At 39.8% G+C, this 23,764-nt stretch overlaps 2 protein-coding genes across 2 annotated transcripts in view; both read left to right on the top strand.

Annotated features, from left to right (window-relative positions):
* The first annotated feature begins 28 nt into the window (after positions 1–28).
* Positions 29–14,117, top strand: LOC135262975 (zinc finger and SCAN domain-containing protein 32-like). The gene is made up of 3 exons (XM_064350469.1): positions 29–1,130; positions 3,193–3,333; positions 7,869–14,117. Exons 1-2 carry the CDS (start codon positions 752–754, stop codon positions 3,273–3,275), a joined length of 462 nt encoding a protein of 153 aa, XP_064206539.1. The 5' UTR covers positions 29–751; the 3' UTR covers positions 3,276–3,333; positions 7,869–14,117.
* LOC135262973 (5-hydroxytryptamine receptor 2A-like) overlaps positions 5,228–23,764 on the top strand; it is a 92,093-nt gene continuing 73,556 nt past the window's right edge. The window contains exon 1 of the mRNA XM_064350466.1: positions 5,228–6,798. The gene's annotated coding sequence lies outside the window, so the exon portion shown is untranslated. The remainder of the gene's footprint in view (positions 6,799–23,764) is intronic.

Here is a 23,764-nt window from a genome sequence, read left to right as displayed (position 1 = left end):
GGCGGGATTTTTTTCTGTGAGTGCTGAGTGGTCATGCTAGACATGCAGCTTACTCCACTAAGTAGGGCCTACTAGGCATAGCCTACTGTGTTTTGTTTACTCGTTTTTGTTTCGTTTATGGTATTTGTTGTATATATATTTTGTCGTGTCGTCACCTATACATATTTTGCACCAGTTCTGGGTTTGAAGCACGTCTCCTGTAAATAAACCAGGGTGAACAGAAGTTTTTGTCTCCTGCCACTCTTTTGTTGCTCCAACCGCCGCCGGACTCCCTCACAGATGGTGTCAGAAGTGGGATCCTGGGGCTGCAGCGACAACTGAGACAAGGGCAACAGGGGGCCAGGACGATGAGGGGGTGGTGCAGCTAACCACCTCAACAGAAGGTGATCCTGCCTTCATGCAGTTGGCAAAGATGTTTGAGAGCTTCATGAACTTTCAGAGAGAGAGAGATGAAAGGCAAGAGAAAGAAGCAGCTCGACATGAACACAACTACAGGGTCCTCAGTCACCAGATCAACCAGCTTCAACTGGACGTGGAGCAGGCTAGGACTGGAGGAAACCCTTCAAGATTGGCATCCAGAGATGTGTGGAGCCGTGAACCAAAGCTCGCAAAGCTGGAAGACTGCGATGACATCGAGCACTTCCTGACCACCTTTGAAAGGCTTGCAGAGGTCTACAAGTAGCCCAAAGAGGACTAGTCGGTACGCTTGATTCCACTCTTGACCGGCAAGGCCCGGAGCGCTTTCGTGGCCATGAGTCCTAGCAGCACCAAGGACTATGACCTTCTTAAAGAAGCAGTACTGAAAAAGTACGATATTAACGCTGAAGCTTATCGTCAGCGGTTTCGTGCTAGGGAGATGCCAGCAGAAGAGTCACTCCAAGAACTTTTCATCTGCTTAAAAGACCTGTTCATCAAGTGGGTGAAGTACGACAGCAGCAGCAAAGAGGACATCATGGAGACTGTGATGTTGGAGCAGTATCTACGAGTCCTACAGCCAGCGGTGAAGATGTGGGTGAAGGAGCACAACCCGATGATGGCGGAGCAAGCGGCAAACCTGGTAGAAGATTTTGTTGCTGCTCACAAAGGACCGGGGGCATATCGCTACGCAGGAGGACTACCAATGGCCAGGGGTAAGTCTGAGGGCAATGGGAAAGGTGGTGGTTCGGATGCCTTCTGGGGGTTATAGTAATACCAGTAGTTCTGTGGTAGGGAAAATGTTACCTGGGACGACTAATGCAAAGGGGAGGGGACCTGTGATATGCTATAGCTGTGGGAAGGCAGGGCATACTAGTCCACACTGCCCTATTAAGAAGGCTAAAACCACAAATTTGTGTTATGTGCCAAGACCTACTGTAGAACATGCAGACTTCCAAGCTGACACAGAGCCAGTAGTTCAGGTACGTCTAAATGGGAAGCTCCTTCCAGCATTAGTGGACACAGGTTGTTCCCGTACCTTAGTCCAGTCCACATATGTGCCACGTGCAAGTTGGGACGAGGGAGACACAGTGACATTATTTTGTGTACATTGAGATCAGAGTGTTCTTCCTACTGCTGAGGTGTACCTGGAGGTCTCTAATCAGTCCTTCTTAATGAAGGTAGGGGTAGCGGGTAGTTTGCCATATCCTGTACTGTGGGGTACTGACTTTCCAGTGTTACCAGACCTAGTGAAGGAGACTGCATGGTGTGGGGTGGTCACACGGTCCAGGGCCAGAGAGATTGAGATGGCTATAGAGCCTCAGGGTGAGGTTGAAACACTACTGTTAATGCCTTTCCAGAGTGAGGAGTTAGTTGGGGAGCCAAGTGTAACTCCAGAGGAGAGGTATGAGGCACAGAGAACACATTGAGGAGCTAGGAATCCCACTTCTGACACCATATGTGAAAAGGCTTAAAAACAACTGAGTAAAACAAGACTTAAAAAGGTGAATAATTTATTATAAAAACACCAGCAGTACAAATGATAGACATGGCTCACCTTCTCTCTCTCTGTCCCTACTGACACACTTAAATTTTTTTGAGTCAAATGCACCTGGGTTACAATAACCATCAAACTAACAAATTAAATCAATTAAACAATTAAATGTGATCAATTAAAAGCAATCAATTAAACAATTAACTAATGAAGGGCCACTCTTTCACAGTCGCTGTACCAACATTATATACATTTAAACATACTAAAAGATGGAAATAACAGAGTGCAGGGGAGCTCTTAACATATTTCTCAGGAAATAACACTAAGGGAGCTTTAAACCTTCACGAAACAAGTCTTAACTTAATTGGATGAGCATGAGCCTTCTTCACTGAACAAAATGTGTGACTTCATTAAGCATGCTAGCTCTGGCTTTGATTCTGGTCCATTCACCTCTTGCTCACACCTGAACGGCTGTGGATCAGCGATTACGTCATCTACAGATTCATCAGAGTCAGAGCCATCTGAGAAATTGATAACGTCCTTTGATTCAGATTCAGTTATGTCAAAGCTGTCAATTTCTCTCATCTTTTCAACCTTAAGGTGTAATAGCAGCTGTTCCACCTGTGACCTTACGCATCAAAGAAGTCATTTTCCGGCGTGACTTTGGGTGTTTCCTTCAGCAGATTTGTCCATTTTGAAGCCATACCATCAACAATTTCATCTTAATTTAATGAAAAATCTCTAGAATTAAATGAGTCTTTGGGGGATATAGTTATGTGGTCCTTTAAGTGTCCCGTATGAGGCACGGGACACACACTAAGGTCTGAAATGTCATCCATCATTTCAGGGTTTTTCAGTATGATAGACATTGATTTCATACACTGTTTAATTGGAAAGTATCTGAAAATTATATATTTCTGAATAAACTGTGCATCCTGTGTGTTTTAACTAATTGGTGAAAAAAAAGCTATATGTATGGCATTTGTTTTATATCATTAAATCTACCTTCACACTTAAATGTATTTAAGACAAAAAAACAAGGAGATGCAGTAACTATAACTACACAACATTTAAATGTGTTGAATCATTCAGATGCAGTGTATATAATCTGTTTCTAGTATTAGGAATTGAGAATAGGGTCAGATGTCTGCACTTAGAGTGCCCTTAGCACCGGTACCTGCTCTCATAGGGTGGAGTACGTTTTAATATTGCTCCATTCTTCTGTATGATGTCTTTTCTGAAAGCGAGGAGAAATGATTGCCCTTTTGTCATTGTGATTACAGCTCTTGTACATTTAGCCACGCCATGCAGCAGTTCCATTAAGAATGGGGCAAGCGGTTGGGGCAGGCTGGTGGTGGAGGACTGACCTTGTCACTTTAATGGGTGATGGGACTTCAGCCTTAAATAATAAAGCATTGGTCCAGGTAAGCAGATCTCATCCTTCCATAAAGCCATGCTAAAATTCTTAAGGAGTCTGCACACTTCTGGGGTCATATAATATACCTTCGTTGGAAGGTAAGCCAACCCAATACAGTGAGCCAGTTGGACATCACAGTATTCTGTTTGAGATGGGAAACCCAAGTGTTTTGTACATCTTAACAATGACCATATACATCATGCTTAAAAGCATTCTGGAATGTCCTTCGGTCAGGCTTGTAAGGTGTACAACTCAGTTAACTGAAAATTCATTATTTGCTAAGCTGTCTTGGTGCACAATACAGTAAGTGCATATTGCCATCTGCCATGAACCAGAGAGAATTTGCTTACCACGTCTGTGTGGTGTGTGTTTTTCTCTGCGTAACTAACACTGATGGTATCTTTCCATTCACATCAATTAAGACTTTTCAAAATAGGAGAGCTGCGGTGTTTCATTTTTTTGTGAAAAAAAAAAAAAAATCTTAAAACAATAAGCTATGAAGACATAAGTGCAGGCTTTTTATGCAGGCTTCACTCAGATTTCAGTGATTTATTTTCATAGATGTGTTAATTGAATGTGACAAAAAAGCATATTGGATTCTAGTAGTCTGCTAGGAAAACATATTTATAACTTTTTATATATTGCTGTAAGAATGGATAGTATGGACATCTATAATCTGAACATCTATATGCTATGATTTTCCAAAAGGTGGGGTTATAGCTGTTTATATTATACCAGTGGTTCTGGACCTCGGTCCTGGGGACCCACTGTGTATGCTGGTTTTTGTTACAACCATGGTAACAAGCTCTTTGTTGTAATGAGCTGCTAATTGTTCTTAATTTCCCTTTTTTATTTTTTACATCTTTCGAAGGATGAATTACCCTCTTAAAGCCACATTATGCCAGAAATAGCTCTGTATGCCCTTAAAATAAATATCCCATATTCACATCCCAGGAATTTAATTCAGTCATACTGTGCAGTATGTACTATATGGCAAATGATTCCAATTTGAAAGAGGTTCCATTTTAAATTGATTCAATTACAACTGACACGTGAAATCAGTTGGCTCCCATTTGCTCAGAGTGTGGAAAGCTGAAACCATTTGTGTAAAATGAATGTTTCCTGGAAGGAAATGGCAACCCGCCAATCCTCCATTGTGGTAAAATAAGTTTAACCACACAATTATGGTCAAACACATTTTCAACAACCTTAAATGATTAAGAGATTGGTTATGTCAAAAGCCAGCATACACAGTGGGTCCCTAGGATCAGGGTTGAGATTTATATATTATACATAGGGCGGCATAGCTCAGGAGGTAAGAGCGATTGTCTGGCAGTCGGAGGGTTGCCGGTTCAAACCCCACCCTCAGCGTTTCGAAGTGTCCTTGAGCAAGACACCTAACCCCCAACTGCTCTGGCGAATGAGAGGCATCAATTGTAAAGCGCTTTGGATAAAAGCGCTATATAAATGCAGTCCATTTACCATTTACCATTACTACATTACATTCACTTAGCAGACTTAATGTGGGAGAAACATAAATGCATTCCCAGGATTTATATGAGCAATAGTGACAGACCTGGCTAACATTCCCAGATCAGTGAGCATATATGCAACATCACTAAAGCACTACTGCAAGTGAAATTATGCAAACCAAGAACCAATAGACATTGCAAATGCATACAGATTACAGCCATGACAAACCATAAGAATTCAATTACAGTAGCACTTTTTACAGAGACAAAAATGCTTTACAATATTAGAAAATTTTGAATAAACCAGGCCTGAAAGCAAACAACTGGGATAAAAACCCTGCAGTTGGAAGAAAAGCACTGAAAGAAGGGAGGTCTAAAATGATAAAAATGTAATAATAAAAAAAAACTAATACAATTCTTTAACCTGAATTAGTAAAATACAAAAGATAGGAGTGTAGGGGAACCAAAAAGCAGACTGAAAGAGGTGGGTCTTCGGTCTGCATCAGAAGGCGGCCTAAGATCAGGCTGTCCTGACCATTTTGGGAAGGTCAGTCCCCTGCTGTCAGGAGGCTGGTGTATGAACCACCACAACACCCATCTGCTTCCTGAATTTCCTCATTTCCCCCCTAATGTTAATGGACTCACTGCTCATGTTCACAAGGAAATACAGGCTCAGTATTATCATTATTTGTGTATTCTTGCAGGACAAGTGGAGGGGGGGGTGTTTTCTTCAATCAAAGCAGTGTGAGTGTTCTGTTTACCATTCATTGTGCAGCAGTAGTTGTAGCTGACTATTGAATGTTCTTGCTGTTAAAATGACAGGCGGGAAATTGGAAATGTAAAATATGTATCTATGACTGATAGCTGCCCTGAGTAGAGGCTCCTGGAGTGATGCAGCTGAGCTGTACAGTGCATCATCACTAAAGCAGATCTCCATTCAAGAGGACTGGAATACATTCACCTGGATTCCAGCATTCAAAGGCACCTGTATTTACAGGACTGAATCACACACAGACAATTGTGTGTGTGCATTTTGTGTGGAGCTATTGTGGGTTAATGGACATGTTCACAAAGACTGCTCTAATATTTGGAGAGCCTGCTGAGGAACGTGTTTAAGCTCCTCACCAATCAAGAAGCAAATTTTCTTTAATTAAAATTAGTGAAAGCTATGGACTGGAATGTCGAGTAAGACGTTTTGGGGTAATTTTTAACATAATTTTTGGACGCTGCATATGTGTATTATGGAAGAATACCTACGGTGTTATTTGTAAAGAACCATTACACCAAGGCAAGAAATAATAACTCTAAATTCTAAAGTGATGGTGTTAAATACGCTATGAATATTAAATAACCAATGAATAATAAGGAATATATACGTTATTAAGAATAATATAACCGTACAGTTGAATAGAAAGTTCATTAATGACTTAATTTCTCATTACACCGATAACGATCAATGCTTGTCAATTATCGACGGTCACCAAGCCCATGCGTCTTGCGCATTTTTTAAAACTAGGTATCCTTAATTTCTATCTACCTCCAAATGACTCCGACAAAATCGCATGCCTTTCTTTGTTTCACCGCAACATATTACAGACTGTTCGACTGCCTACACACATTAATTGCACGAAACAACAATCAAATGCAAGTCTGTTTAGTTTTCAAATTAGCCTCTTCTGAGTATGGGAGATGCGGTAGGCTTCTGTTCTCATTACGATTTAATTCGCTGGCTCTCCGAACCCGCGCAAGTCCATAGATAACTGCAAGCCCAACCAGCGACTCAGACAGTGCGTGCTGGTGGAGGTAAGGGAACAGTTTGTCGCCATCTCCGCGTTCCTTCGTTCTTCCCTGTGATGTGATGGTGGTCGCATCAGAGCTCCCCAATGTGGGAATTTAAGTTTAAAAGAGTGTGAAAACGGAAAATAAGAAAGAAGGCAAGAACGATAATGACACAACGAGAATTTCTAACGCGGGGACATGAAAAGGTCTTCACTTGACAGGTATGGAACTTTTATTGAAAAAATTTACTTCGTGAACGCATGTTTATTTAAAGGAATGCCGATTGTAGGTAACCGTAGATTGTGGACGCTTCTGTCACGATAGAGAATTTCACTGTAAGGTCCAGTTAGCGGTGGAATTGTGTGATGTTGGTTCTCACCTAAGTCTATTCCACTTGTAGGAGGAACTGTAAATCTACTTTGGTCATGAATTTACAAGATTATTTTTCCACGCATACATAGGCTACACATATACACGCGAAAAAGAGTGGGAGTAGAATACACGAATGCGCTGTTGCGCATCTAGTGTTCACATTCGTTTGACAAACACTCGCTACCAACTTTTATGTCCACATTAAAAATCCTATAAACTTCGTAGAACAGAATGGTAGTTTTCATCTCGTGTACAAAACGAACAAATTTGGACCTAATATCCATCCTGTGTCGACGTTAAGTTAGGATGCGTTCACCTCACCATATGCAATAGTCACGAGTCATTTTTTGGAATGGATGCTTAATTATGTATCCAGTTTGAAAATGCTGCCGTATGATTCGGTTAGCTTACTTTGCGTCCTTTATAGACTCGGTATAATTAAAGATGTAACAAAAGTTCTTATGTATTGTAGAGCTACTTCGTTATGAGACCATATGCATGATCATACATTAGGCTATCTCTATAGACTTAGTCTATAAGAATTAGTTCAGTAGGCTATATTTTTTCACACGATTGCGTCCGAAAATCACGGCTGAGAAAAAGATGCAGACAATGATTAGTCGCTCTAGCACAGAATTACAGTTCAATACAATCATGCTGTAAGACGGGCTAAGGTGGGGTTCATTGTAAAACAGACCTGCTTGATCCATTGTAGCTCTCCGTCAGTGGTGCCAGATACTTCAGAATTCATTTTTTAAAACCCAAATATCCATTCTTTTCGAATGTTTCCTTTGATTTAAAGCATTATAAATACCTTCTTGGGCGAAAATTCTTCTATCAAATCTGTGCCCAGAATATGATAGAACGTTATGCATTTGTGCTGGAACCAAATACAATTTTATGTACTTTTCTTTGTCAGGCAGATGCCATTCTGGGCTCAGGAAAGACATGGCGTGGGGTACATGGACCAGGTGTTCTTACGTTTTACGGATTTGGTGTTTTTATGTGTAATTGTCTAGCAATTAAATAAACAATTAGGCCTAGACAAACTGAGTTTAACATTAGTGTTTCTTGATGGATACACATACAAATCATTCTCGTAAAAGCTGATCAAAGTGGCTCATCGTGTGTAATATGTGCTGACTGCACATGATTAATAAAATGAAACATGACTGAGCATGTTGATGGCAAGCTGACTATCTACTCCAGCATTCAGTCAACAAACGGTCACTGCTTGAATTAATTCCGATTTATAGAACATGTTTTTTTATTCCTCGTAAGACTACCTCCATTGTTGATATCGCGCTTCTTACTTCCTGATAAATAATTAAAACATCAAAATTCCACCGGCATACAGGCCTAGTGCTGAAGCAGAAAGATCGTCAATATCATAATCACCTATTTTCCTGGAGGAGGATCATGTTGGTAACAGGAATGAACCACTGCTCTCTGTTTACATGCACGCAGTCAATCCAGCGTTAATGAATGACCCAGTCGCCACAATTTTGATGTGCATTTTTTATGGAGATTATTGCTTTATTAATATTGGAAGCAGTCCTGTCGAGTCAGTTAACTTGCTTCAACACATTCTGTTATGTGTGATGCCTGTTTCTCACCATTTCTAACTCACTGCCTGGCAGTTGTAAGTGCTGCCTACTGAGTACAATAAAATATATATATATATATTTTCAAAGAATGACATGAGTAAGGGGAGTGGAGATTTTAGTGTGCTTAAAAGAATTATGCTCAATTACCTTATTAAAAAACACACCTAGAATCCTCATAAAGGGTACTGAATGCTTACAAGCACTGATCTTTGAGGGAATCAAAACAGAATGATTGTCTGTTCTGTAATCCACTATATGCATAGTCTTCTGGTGACTAGAGCGTACCCAGATAGCATGTGACTCCAGGTCGGATCTGTGCCGATTCCAGCCTATCAGTGCTGACTTTGGCCCAGAATCAAGATTTTTTTAATGTTAAAACTGCAGAGATTTCACTAAATTTTCCCATTTTCTTTTCTGTGTATGAATTAAGTGATTAGTGTCTGTCTGCAATAGTAACCTGCATTATTTTTTTCCATACCATATGGAATTGTAGGAGGGAATAGGCAATGCTACTGCATAATCCTTCCGTTGGTTTTCAATAAATTCCAGGCACAGTTCTGCTACTTATTTTATGCGGAAATGCAGGCAAATAAGTATGCTAAAGGTTTGTCCAATTTCCTGCTTAGATGGATTGAAAGCTCCCGGCTATTTCTTTTGCTTTTATTTGACTCAAGAAGCCAACATCATATTTTTAGAAGCGTGGCTCTGGGTCAAGCAAAGTCTTTCTTTGCCAAATGCTTATACTTTGTAAAATGCAATTTTTCTGTGAACTTGCCAGTTATTCTGCATGTTTATTTATTCCTTAGTGATGAGGAAGGCAGCACTGGTGCCATCCAGCCACTGCATCCCTTGGGTTTGATCTTGAAATACTTATTCAACTATGATTAGTTCAATTAATGAAATGGTAGTGTATTCCTGCTGCATAGAAGATCAAGAAATGGTTGGGTATACCTGGAGGAGCATTACTGTTGAGGATCGAAAAGGTCTTTGTAGAGTTTGTAAATTCTGTATGCTACTTGGTCAGGTCATTCAGTGCCACTAGTGAACTGTGAAATTTCCAGTGGAAAACTGTTGAATATGCTATTCTACAGTTGATTTATTTAACATGTTTTACAGTTAATTGAAATGATCAAAATTCATTACAACATATTTCAGTGATTAATGAATAGTTTAAATAATTAGTATTTTTTTAATGTATGGAATTAGTGCGTATTATGACAATACATTTTAAAATCTACTGAATTTAATATTCTTTAATATGTTATATATGTAATACTGTACATGAGACCTCAAGGTTCACTTCTTGATGTAATAAATATTCTATATTTAGCAGTTAAAATACACAACCATGATAGTTTATTAAGAAAGCTGAACCAATGGTCATTCATTGTGGAATAGTTAGTAAGATAGCAACACATGATGTGAAGGTCAAATTCAGGGTGATTGGCTAGTCAATTGGGAAATAACTTTCTCTTGCTTTTCTTCATAATAGTTGCACTTGAAATGCTACAGATGACATTATCTTCATACATATATGACGACCAGGTGAATGCTAAGCAGATATTGCCTATGCTGTGCCACGAATGACTGCTAGGTCACCTTAAGTAGGCTGTTATAACAACTCCATTTGTTCACTGTTGGCCTTGGCAGTTCCTTGTCCTTCATAAGGTTTTCTCTGTGAGCATTACATCTGCCAATAGCTCTTTGCAATGCACAGTACTCTGTGACTATATGGTAGATGGTTTGCCTATTCTGTATCTGGAATGCTGTTCTCCTCGGTGCCCCCTGGTATTGTTCAGCAGATGTTGTTTTCTTGCCTGCTAAAAAGGAATTTATGTTCCCCTCTGATTCACCTGAAAGCCGCTGGTTCAAGTCACCTGTGAAGAATTTGCATACCTTTGTGTTTCTACTAGAAACGCTGGAATCTGAACTGGGTATGGGTTTGATTGGACTGAACCTGAAATGCTACAGTTAAATGTCCTGCTGTATAAATGGATTGTATGTAAAATGTCATCTGTGTCCAAGAAAGAAAATGGGCAACAAAATGTTTTACTGTTAAGTTTGCATATAAGGATGAGGATGTGCCAAAAGGTTGTTGAAGTTTCACTGAGGTTATTCCAGAAACAAAATGCATTGCACCCCCGGGCACATCAGACCTAACTACATTATATTGTTTGACTGGAGCAAGAAAAAATCAGAGAAGGATTAAAATGTTTTTTGAGGCTGAGATTAAATGGCGGGCATCTTTATACCCTTGAAGACAGTGCACCAAAACTGTGAAATACTTGTTGTGGTCAGTATTAACTTTTATCATCTTTGTAACTGAATTATGTATTACTTTATTATACCATGTTTTGGTAAAATACTCAATTGTGATTGGTCAGACAACGGTGTTGACTATTTTCCTATACCCTGCACATAGAAACAGTATAATATATAGCATTATTAATTAGCATATATTACAACATATTTAAGCATTACAATATGTTTAAGTATTAAAGTGACCATATCATTGCCTCAAGTGAATACACAAGCCTGTTCAACATTAAGGTGAACATTCTATTTACTGAATATATTACACTGAAATGATATAATTTATATGCTATAACGGTTTTTTTTAATCCTTTAATATTATGCACAACAGACTGCTGAACAGCAGTTACATTTTTCTGTGGGCGTTTTTTTCCCCTTTTTTTCTTTGACTTACCAGTTAAAGGGTTAGTCCTATAAAAATAAATAAATAAAACACTTCAGCATTCATAATGGCTGTGTCACACTCATGTCTTTGTTTATTTTCATTTAACCATGCAGCCCATCAGTTTTTTCCTTATTGAATTAGTAGAGGAAAAACAAACTACTGCAGAAATAGCAGGGTTTTTATCACTGAATTTATTATAGTGATTTATGTAGACAGTTAATTATTTATTTGCCATTGCTGTTATTGTGTATATAATGTAGTGGATATGCAAATCCTGTTATTCTGTATATAGTACAGTGTGTGTGTGTGTGTGTGTGTGTGTGTGTGTGTGGTGCAGTGGGTGTGTAAACGCTATCATAACGTGTGCAATGCAGTAGGTGTGTAAACACTGTTATTGTGTGTGTCGTCCAGTAAACAGTCAGTGGGTTTACATGATGTTTGGAAAAAGTCGATTTATTGTTTTAGTCCGGCTAAAACTGGACTTTTAAAAATCATGTAAACATTGTAGTCCGACTGAAATCGTCGGACTACAATGAAGTTGATTTTTTTCAGAGTCGGACTAACATACCTAGATAATGCGGTTGGGGGTTGATTTACTACGGCATATATACGCTTCAATAGGCCAAAAATTTGCCTAGGTGTTCTGTGCATGTTCCGTAGCTTAGAGGTTCTGCTGTGACAGGTAATTAACCCGGAAGTCGAACAGCGAGCGCACAATCGAGGAGGTATCATGGTGAAAAAAACACATTTCTGTATGGAAGAGGAGACCAACTTCATGCTATCACAACTAAAGGAGTTAAATATCCTAAAATACATGGATGGAAGAAAAACATGGAATGGCAAACTATTCAAAAAAAGTTGTGACAAAATTGGAGGAAGCAGGATATATAAGAAGCCCTGAGCAGATCTGTGTACGGTGGAAGCACCTTATCACATTTGTCCCAAAACTAAAGCGTATAGAATGTACGAAATGTACAGCGCTGTAAAGTTGTCCATTTTTTGTCTTTAATAGTCCAGGCACAGACAACATAGACAGACAAAACCAACAAAAGTCCGCCGTTCGACGAGGGCCCTGCTTGCTACTAGCTACCTGTTGTTTTGTTTTGGTTCCACTATGTGACGCAAAAGGTCAACCGGAAGAAAGTCTTTGTCAGACACACCTTGGAAAATAAATCGATTCTTTCTGAGTCATGTGTACTGGGACAACAACAATAGTCCAATTAAATCTCATCTTTGGCCAAATCAAGCTATTAATATAGATCGATTTCAACTGTGCATGTAAACGCACTGAGTGTAGACACTGTTATTATGAGTGTATAGTGTTGTGGTTGTAGATGTAGTGTAGTGGGGTGTGTAAATGCTATTGTGTGTATAGTGCAGTGGCTGTGTAAAGGCTGTCATTGTATGTGTAGTGCAGAGAGTATGTAAACGCTGGTTTTGTGTGTGTATGATCTACTGGGTGTGTGTAAACCCTGGTGCGAAAACAAGCGTAAATGGTGTTAAATGAAGTGATTTAGGTCAAGTTGAGCCGCTCGGTGTAAATCCGGTTTGTGAAATTGATATGTGCATCTTTTCGTTCTGCTGCTATAGTCTCTTTCCCTCTCAGGCGGTGCTCTCCAGCCCCTGGGTATCTAAAGGGCCATCCTTCCTGTTGATTCATGCTCATTGGATTTCTGTTATCTGATTACCCATCAAGTGTCCTTCCTGCTCCCTGCGTGGTTTAAAGGAGGCACTCTCCTTCTTCATCCTCTAATCCATTGTCTCATTCTTTCAGTTTGAACTTGGTCGTCTCCCTGCTGCTTAAAAGGGCAATTTGCTTGTTTTCTCATGCGTTCGATTATTTGTACCCTCCCACACTTGAGAGGAACACCGTCTACTCTACGAAAAGGGAACAGGAAACCTAATGTGGTTCTGGCATGAATTAAAAATCAAGGTAACGAGCAAACAGTTGTTGACATACAGTCATTCAGGCTTTTTGAACATTCCCGGGGCATCTTGGGAGTGTCTGAGTGCTTACTTAACACAGCAGTTCCCGACTGTTAGGGTCATCTGGTTACGGGTTTAAAGATGGATGATTTGGTGGTAATCACAGCCCAGTCCATTTTATTCACAGCTGGCAGACTTTCATTCTAAAATTTTATTTCCATTTTGCAGTCTGGATATGCCTCCTGCGTCTGCTCAAGCTGCTGTGATATTGGCCTAGTCTAAATGGTGTTGATCAAGTTCTGTTTCATAGGCCAGCATTGTTATCTGTGGATAAACACACTGGACAAACGGAGCCAGGTGCCATCACCTGGGTCATTATTACCACAACAGCTGACCACTGTCCCCGTTTTGGTATTATTAATCCATTTTGTTGTGGGCTCACAATATGGTAATTTTGGTGTGATGGTGGGTTCTCTTAGGGGAATCTCATGCTTTTGCTGAAACAACACTGACAAAAATGTATCTGTGAAAGCAGCCTGTGTCCTTGACCCACTGGCCAAGTGGTAACCAAGCTCACCAAGTCCACTTTAAAGACAGGTAAACAGGGGAGACCTGGTGTGTGGCAGGGCATCCCATAATTGACCGCCCCACCCCAAAATGCAACATGAGTCCAAGAACACAAGCTCCTTCAAGAAAATTCCATTCTAGCATAGCACAATTGTCTACTTTCAGGGGAGACTGTGTATCTCAATCTGTAGGGCAGCAGACTCTGAACCCATATATGAATCCTGCGTTGAGGCCAGGGATTCCATTCTCGCTTGTTGGCTTTTTGTGCTTTTCCATTGTCTGTCAAAAGGGCAAGAATACATCAGAAGGGTGGACTGTCTTTTCTCCTTTTAAAAATAAGGCTATACAGTACCACATGGTACCTAATTCTCATTTTAGGTTCTCTTTATTAAAAAAAAAATGGCCAAGGTATTGAAAACACCCTGTGCACTGCTTCAGCTTGCCTCTGGGCAGGGCATGGAGTTTAAGATGACAGTTAACAGCAAAAGCTTCTTTTTAACTTGCATTGTTATGAAATTAATGTCATTGTGGTAATGCAATAGCACATTGGTTTCATCCTTTCTCTGCTGATAACTTTTGTTGTAATTTGTGGATGAACCGGTCCCAAGCATAAAGATAATTATACTAGATGAAGTATGATTGATTCAAATTAGCTGGAAATAATACAGGCTAGTTTCTGGAAAAATAGCACAATTCTAAAGCAGTAGCAGGTTCACAGTAAATGTTTTTTTTTAAATAGTAACATTAATAAAGGCATGCAGATGGGATTATTGATTTTATATACTATTGCACAGACCTGACAGTATCTAATTTGGACTCACTGGACAAAGTGTGTAGGTGACAAAAATAAGGCGCACAAAGTGTGGCTTGATGAAAATATAAATACTGAGGGTAACAAAATGAGAGAACTGTGCATTGCTCCAATTCATATTTATGATAAAATATCCCACAAGAATATCAACCTGAATTATTTCAGTGTATCATAAGGGCTCGCTTTTATCACTGCTTTGGATTAAAGTCACTTGCTAAATTGATAAAGCTCTGTTCAGCTGACAAACTGAGACACAAACCTTCAAAGTTTGAGTTTTATTCATTGAGAATGAAACAGCTGGTAAATTTGGATCAGGGTGGGCTGAGAGCCAGGGATTCATGCTCTACTGGATGCCATTGAAAAGGAAAATTTGTTGAACCAGAGGTTTGTCCCGGCCATGATATCATGGATGAATACATCCTGATTTTCGTTTATCGTGTTTATTTGTCTAACGTATGATTTAGGAGTTATCACGAGTAGAAGAACGACACACAAAGTACAGCATAACAACCCCCTTTAATAGGCTGGCGCTGTGTATTTGCGTTAGGGTAACTATTTCCATATGAGCAGTTTACTGCTCTTTATAATTTGCCCGTAACCCTGTGAGCTCAAAGCCAGCACAAATCTTCTTTCGGTGCATTAACCTGCAGATTTGTGTTTATGCATGGTACATGTCAGTGGTATTGATTGGTCGGGTAAACACATCGCGGGCTGGAAGCCTACCGTAACTGACACCAGACCTTACCAGCAGGTGGAAGAAGGAGGTGTAGAGGGAATCACGGTCACAAAAAAGACAGAGAAACTGTGTCGACAGACATGTGCAAAGCCAAACTGCAAAAACTGTCAAGACTGGGATAGCTGTTGTGGTTGTTTCACTTCCTGCTGTACCGTGACTCTTGATTGGCAGGGCGTGGTGGTGTGTGACAGAGGGCAAGCAATAGTCAGCATACATTTATGAGCAATAGAGTCAAATATGTAAGAATGACTTTTGGGGTTTTGGAGAGTGTACATGCTCACTGGCTATTTTGTGTGTCTGACTGCCTATGATCATGGATTCCTTGATGGAAAGCCTCCTGGTCCAATATGTCACACAAACTGCTGTGCAGACATCTCCATGTGAGGGTCACTTCTTTCTTGCACAAAGGTTCATGCAAAAGAAGGAGCTTCCAGGAAAACTGGGTGATCACCTTCAAAGGTACACTCAGTAGCCTCTTCAAAGGAACACTATCTAGTACACACTATTTAGTAAGGGTAGGATTTTGCCCAAATTCTTTGAGACATTCCTTTGAGATTTTGGCCATGCTGACTCAATAGCATCACACAGTTCATGTGGATTTTTTGGCCACACATTCTTGCTGCGAACCTCCCGTTCCACCTCATCCCAAAGGTACTGTATTGGATTGAGATCTGGGGACTGCACAGACCATTGGAGTAAACTGAAGTCACTCATGTTCCTGGAATCAGATTGAGATGATGCATGTTTTGTGACATGGCGCATTGTCCTGTTGGAAGTATACATTTTCAAAAGGGTAGTCTGTGGCCACAAAGGGATGCACATGCTGTGGCATTAAAATGATCCTCAATTGGTGTTAAAGGGCCTAATGTGTGCCAAGAAAACATTCCCCACACCGTTAAATCACCACCACAAGCCTGCACCATTGACACAAGGCAGGATGGATCAATGGGTACATGCTACTTAAGCCAAATTCTGACCCCACCATCTGTTTTTTTCCAGCAGAAATTGAGATTTGTCAGACCAGGCAACATTTGTCCAGTTCTCAATCATCCAGTTTTTGTGATCACATGCCCACTGTAGCCTTATCTTCCTGTTCATAGCTGACGTAAGCGGAACCTGGTGTGGTCTTCTGCTGCTGTAGCCAGTCCGCTTCAAGGTTTGACACACTGTGCGTTCAGAGATGCCCTTCAGCACACAGTGGTTGTAAACAGCTGTTATTTGAGCATATGTGGCATTTCTGTTGGTTTGAATGAGTCTTCCCATTCTCCTCTGACCTCTCTCATTCAGATGTTTGCACCCACAGAATTGCTGCTCAATTAATGTTTTTTTGTTTGTTCATCACACCATTCTCCATCTCATCATTCTGTAAACTCTATAAGCTGTAGTGTGTGAAAATGCCCAGAGGGCGTTCTGAGATGCTGTACCCAAGATGTTTGGCACCAGCAATTATACTACGGTCAAAGTCTGTTGTATGATGCATCTTGCCCATTCTGTTGTTTGGTTGAATAATAACTAAACCACTTCACCATGTCTGCATGCTTCATATATTGAGTTGCAGCCAATGATTTGCCGTTTGGAGGAACAAGCTAACATTAAGGATCAGGTGGACCTAATAAAGTGGCCACTGAGTGTATGACATTCAAAGATCATTTTAAACATTGCTACTGTGAAATATACTACTATACTATACACTTCAAAATGGATGTCTTGTGCACATAGTAAGAATACTGTGTAAATAACATAGTACGGACCGCTGTGTATGTTGGTTTTCATTCCAAACATAATTGCAGTTCCTGAAGCATAATTGTTTTTACTTTGATACTTTTAATGTCTAATGAGAGATGATTTACCCTTTTTAACAGTAGTTCATAAATCAAAATAAACTTCTAAATAAAAAAAATGAATCTTTTATATGGATTTAAGGACTCTTATCTGTCTGATCAGTGCTCAGATGCCAAATGCTTTAATTTTGCGAAGTGGTTAGCTTTTGATACAGCCGAAGCCTGTTCCAACATTCTGCATAAGCTGAGCATCCTATTTACCACCGAGACTACACATTTCCAGATCTATAAACATTACCTAAATCTAAAATCAGTCAAGACCTAAATGCTGAAAGTTTGTAGGCCATTCAATTGTTTTTTGTTATTATTTTTTAAATGAAGAGGAATTTATTTAAAAATCAATTTTAAATATTGAATTTTACTGTGCGACTTACACTGACCCCACAACTTTGAAGTTGCAAGCTCAGTTTCCATTATATTCTAAACCATCAGTGGAAAGTTTGAAGACAAAGAAACAGTACTGAGCTGAGCCTGTATTTTTCTGAAACCTGTTTCAGCACAGAACTATGAAGCTTTTTCATCCATCTTCCAGAGATGAGCTGGTGTGAAACACAGAAACATCTAGGCTCTCCTAGGGTGCAGTTTGGGAACTCTTAGCAATGTTGCAACATTGGACAGCATACTTGAAAATGTCTCATTTGAAAATCTTGCCATCTAAGTAGGGAGAAGCTTCCATTGCTGTACTCTAGGAAGTGAGTTTGTGACTATGCAGTTTCAGATCATCTTACACCTCAACCAGTAGCTGTAGTATTTTGTTATTTGAAGAGGGATTTTTAGAAAAATACTCTCTCCATTCAAATTTGTATCCATTCAAACCCATTCAAATCTTTCATGTTAATGATGTCTCTTAGCAACTACTGCCGCTGCAGTCTCAACACTGTCGTGCCTGATGGAACGAGTCCTGCTTTCCCCAGACTGGAAAAAATGCATACAATTATTTTTCTGATGATTGTGGGCATTCTTGACAAATTGCAGGAGGTGGATCATGTGCAGTTATCTGTATACTCTCCCAGTTGTATAGCCTTGCACAGAAACTCACTAAATTAGATCTGCATTAAAGTTAAACTGCACAGTTCTGCACCCCTGCTTTTATTATATTTCAGGTATACTAAATCCAAGTGTACATTTTAGTAAATACAGACATGTGATGTTTTCAATGACTGATGACTGATATAAGTTTAATATACCTTTCCCTTAATAGCTTGCATCAAATGCAGAGTATAGGTTCTCCATGTAAATTTACAAGTGACCAGAATCTGTATTTTACAGATTACTGTATGCATTAATAATGTTATCATGACTGGATAATTTTACCAGTTGTTTTATCGTTCTGTAATCATTATGGCTATAGCTATGTTTCCATTGTAAAATCATGACAGTTAAATGGAAACCTGGAGTCAGCTTCCTGGTAGACATGACGGGGAGAGTAGCAAGGCAGGGTTGTCTCTGTGGTACTACGGAGCGTGCCTCTCTTTCCTATGTGATGCAAGTGTCGAGTAGATGCCCCAGCGGAGGATTACGGGAGTGGGGGTGTTGTGTTTGGTTGTCACTTGCCTGTCAGCCATGGATGTGCATCAGTGATCCATACTCAGATACCTGGAGCTGTGATTGGTTCTAGGTGAAAGGCGTCTGCATCTACGATCACTGGGCGGCTTAGGTATTGTGGTTTGGTTTTTCCATTTGCATTGAGTTTGGGGAATATAGCAGAGAAAGTGAGACAGGGCGTTTCAGCCCAAGCCTAATTTATTCTGCCTGATGACTCTTTGCATTTGCATTATTAAGTTTCCTGAGAGCTTATTTTACAATTGCTGGCATTTGTTTTGTAATCTGTGTGCTAATGCAGAAACAGAATTTCTTGAATGGTTTTACTTACTAAAGCTGTGGTCAAATGTATTGCATGTATAGTAAGTTCACTTTGCTTAATATGTTAAATGAAATGATAATTGTTTTTTGTGGTTACACTTTTTTGTTTAGCCATTGTATATTTTGTAAAAATTAATGCACAATCAGAAATGTCTCAGTAAAGAAAAATATTTTAAATGGCAAAGAAGTGTGACACGTTATAAAATTCAGTTTTAGGTGACACCTTTTTCTTTCTGGTGAATTGCTGACATCTGGAGTAAATCTCAGCTGGAGAATAAAGTTTTTTAGCTTATGTAAGGCTAGTGAATACTAACCTTTCCTGTGAAGAGATGAAAGTGAAATGATTAATCCAAATTGGGATGGCAGGTATGCCATCCCGCCAAGTTACGCCTTGGCGGGGGCATGCCCCCATACCTATACAGCACCGAGAGTTTGGCACTTTTCAGGGTTCCCCACAGAAATAACCACAACAGCCACAGACACTCAGCCCTTAAAAACATTAAATTCTGTACATTCTGACCCCATTTCAACAGACAGAATTCATAAACAACTTCACATGTCCACACAATAAAGCCCCAAACTAAGGGGATTTTGCGTTTTCTCCTTCTTCTTCTTCTTCTTCTTCTCTTTCTTCTTCTTCTTCTTCTTCTTCTTCTCATTCTTATTTTTCCTGCCGCCTATCCCACTAACAACATGTTTCCCCATTGGACATTTCACTAACATCAGCCAAATCTGCCCTACACGACCCAATCAAAAACGCGCATACACACGAAAAATACCCATACATTTTTATTCTGAAACATTTCCCGTTCAAACAGCTAGTCCGCCTGTGGCCTAGTGGGTAAGGTTACAGTCTTGGGAACATGGGGTTCTAGGTTCAAGCCCAGCTTAGAACACGTTTCTTTAACCTGCTTCAACCCTCACTAATAATTGTCTACTAGCCTACTTATCAATTATTGCTTTTGCACCATATTTACCCGCCGTTCACCGTTCAGTTATTAACCGGTTACAATATTGCTAAGCCACATGGATTCAACGGGAGCTCTTCTGTGCTTACTGGCCTGTGTTCTTTAAAACCACCGGCAGGTTTGCTAATGATATTTCACGCATTGCATAGCTATGGCATTAGCTAACGAAGTCACGGCAAATGTATTCCTTTCATTAAAAAGTTACACCAGTTCACCACTGTGCCATTTCTATTAACTATATTTCTTCACTTGGCTACCGTACAAAACTTTCATATCAGCAAACGCCACGTTTCTATTTCTACATTCATGTTACCTCGCTCTGTTCTCTATCTAGCCACATACGCTACAAACAATTACTACTTATGTACATTCTGCAACTCCGCAATTTGAACAGCTAATCCATCCGTGGCCTAGTGGGTAAGGTTACAGGCTTGGGAACACTGGGTCGTATGTTCAAGCCCAGCTTGAAACACGTTTCTTTAACCTGCTTCGATCCTCACTAATAATTGTCTACTACTTCTTAATTATTGCTTTTGCACCATTTCTACCCGCTGTTGACCGTTCAGTTATTAACCGGCTACAATATTACTAAGATATATGCATTATGACTTACCGTCTGTACGTTCAGTTATTAACCGGCTACAATATTGCTAAGCCATATGGATTCAACGGAAGCTCTTCTGTGCTTACTGGCTTGTGTTCTTCTTTAAAACCACCGGCAGGTTCACTAATGATATTTCACGCATTGCATAGCTATGGCATTAGCTAACGAAGTCACAGACTGGTAAACCTCACTCACTCACGGCCACCCATGTGCATTTCATGACGCAAATGTATTCCTTTTATTTAAAAGTTACACCAGTTCACCACTGTGCCATTTCTACTAACTATATTTCTTCACTTGGCTACCGTACAAAACCTTAATATCAGCAAACGCCACGTTTCTACATTCCTGTTACCTCGCCCTGTTCTCTATCTACCCACATACGCTACAAACAATTACTACGTATGTACGTTCTGCAACTCCGCATTAAAACATTACATTTAAAATCATGATTCACTCATAAGTATAACTACTAGCACTGAACATGAGAAAAACACATTCGTGCAATAGATTACATTACAGGTAAATAATGTGTGCAATGTTATTTGACCCTCCACTTCAACAACCAATGTTCAATACCGACTGTTATATATACCATTTGATAAGGAATATAAGCTCGCTCATGGTCACTCCATTTACTTCGCACTATACTCCGTGATCATGTCAACCTTCACCTACATGCCCATTCTGCTAAAAACATATTGTTTCAACTACGGAATTTCGTAATTTCATTTTAATTTCTCTCGCACTGTTGTTATTCTCTCATATGCAAAGCCTGCTGGGATATATGCGTCTGCTCCTATTCTCCACTATCATGTTTTCCGGTTCTAGTTTAGCAAAACGGCGAAGAGGATTCCTACCTGCAGATTAGCCTATCAAAATGCCTTATAAACCTTACAAACACTAAAAGTGCATCTCCACGAAATAACAGACAATGGAGCAGGACAGAAGGATAAACCTTACAAACACTAATAGTGCATCTCCACGAAATAACAGACAACGGAGCAGGACAGAAGGCTACACAAGTTGCGACCTAGGGAGTTATAATTCTACGGCGTGTTGATTATTTTGTCAGTCAAGGCTCGTTGGATGGACGTCAAATCCGTGAGTACATACCATATTCCATCTGCGTTTCTGATGCGTTTACGCTTACGCCACTGCATCCTATCTCACAGCCACTGTTTTACATATATAGCAAACCGAAACTGCTGAACGGTACACGCTCATCAGACTGTACAGATTCACACAACGATAGCCATAATCCACAACCGTTTCTTGCAGGGTCGCATTTCTCACTCTCATAATAAAACGCTTTGCAAAAAGAACTGATATCTCATAAAAAACACGTTTTCAACGTACAAAAATGCCAAGTTACTAAAAAGTATTGATATCAAAATGACGCCAAGTTACGATACTACAAACAATATAGGCTATCTTGCCTCACCGAAATGACATAAGATGTATCTCAAAGCAATGCTACCCAATATTTCCTCAGTTCTTTCAAGTCACTTGGCCCTGTGTTTTCTAATCTTACCATTTCACAATGTCATGCAAACTTTCTGTCAGATCAAAGAGACAAATATTTCGAATTGCCTCATGGAACACATTGAACATTGTACATTGAAATTAATGTATAAATTAATGTACAGAACTGCTGCTGAGCAACCACAGGAAGCACATTTCTCCAGAAAACATGTTTATACTTGCTTCTGAACTGAATTTGAGTACATGTGCAAGTTATTGTATATTTGCTACGTACAATAAATACTGCAGGTAAAACACATATTGTACATACATACATAGAGAACTTCTTTATCCGCATGGGGACATTTCCCTGGCAGCATCTTACATTCACATTCACGAACACACTTGTACCAAGAAACATACTATCATTCACGCAACAGAAAGCCTGGGCAGCGAAATACATAGGCCTACATACCAATACAAATTGGACATACACACACCTATTCAATCAATCTTGACTGTGAGAGAGCCATCCACACATATATTTGGCCTGTTCATGTAGTGCATGCTTATACACAGGGCCAAGTGACTTGAAAGAACTGAGGAAATATTGGGTAGCATTGCTTTGAGATACATCTTATGTCATTTCGGTGAGGCAAGATAGCCTATATTGTTTGTAGTATCGTAACTTGGCGTCATTTTGATATCAATACTTTTTAGTAACTTGGCATTTTTGTACGTTGAAAACGTGTTTTTTATGAGATTTAGTAAACACTGATTCAAGACACTGCTATACACTGTACATCTGAACCCTTATCAGTTAAAATAACATAGACGCCTAGCTCATAATCTGACAATTACAGAACATGCAAAGGAGAAGAATGCATGCATACACACACACACACGCGCACACATACATGCCCGCATGCACACACATATTGCACAACATGAAATGCGTACATACTTGGGTGCTGGCCACCAGGGGGCAGTACCGGCTCTACAGACAGGTATGGCTGCAGCTGTGGTTCATTGTAATCACATCAGCTGTGGCCCATTATGACCTAATTATGGGCTCAATAAGAGGCCTAGCTTCCAGGTCTAGGACAGAGGAGTTTTGGACAGTGTTTAGGGGAAGCTTGGCAATGCACAGTGTGGGCTCATTGGTGCCTGTTCGTTGGTCCTTTGCCTTTGAGGCATTTTGTTGCCATATTGGCCTTTTTATGTTTTGGATTTCTATTGCTTTGGTGGGTTTTGACTAATGAAAGGCAGTAAGCCAAACTTTTCAGTTGTCCTTTCTGCCTGTTCATCATGTGAGCTGTGGCCACCCCCTGCCCTGCCTCACACTATATACTTTATTGGTCACCAATTCTTAACATTTTAGTCACACGAAAATTAAAGTAAATTACAGTTGTGACCCAAACAATTATGTAGTAGACAGTCTTAAAAGGACGTTAAATCATTTTTATTTTAAGAAATTGTTTTGTCGTGTGCATAAACACCTCCCATTCAAAGTACTAACTATATCGAATTATGTGAAACAGGTAGTTGCTGGCAAAAAACGACTACAAAGTTTAATCAACATGAGATGTCAAATCTGCTCCCTGATTGAATATGAGCTACGCTCAGTAAAACCCCAATTGCTGTTCTGCTATCTACCACACTGTTCAAAGAAGTGGACTACCAAGCTGAACTCCCTGTCATTCATCATTGGCAAGATGTTTTGTCTGCGG

This window comes from Anguilla rostrata, chromosome 9 (genome assembly GCF_018555375.3).
Source record: "Anguilla rostrata isolate EN2019 chromosome 9, ASM1855537v3, whole genome shotgun sequence".
In the NCBI taxonomy this organism is placed as follows: domain Eukaryota; kingdom Metazoa; phylum Chordata; class Actinopteri; order Anguilliformes; family Anguillidae; genus Anguilla; species Anguilla rostrata.
The sequence above is the reverse complement of the archived record's forward strand: the minus strand, read 5'-3'. Positions and strand labels throughout refer to the sequence as shown.

Coding starts and splice junctions, on each gene's coding strand:
- LOC135262975 (XM_064350469.1), top strand. CDS start 752: ATGAGTCCTAGCAGCACCAAGGACTATGACCTTCTTAAAGAAGCAGTA. Junction 1,131..3,192: donor AGGACTACCAATGGCCAGGG/GTAAGTCTGAGG, acceptor TTGTGATTACAG/CTCTTGTACATTTAGCCACG.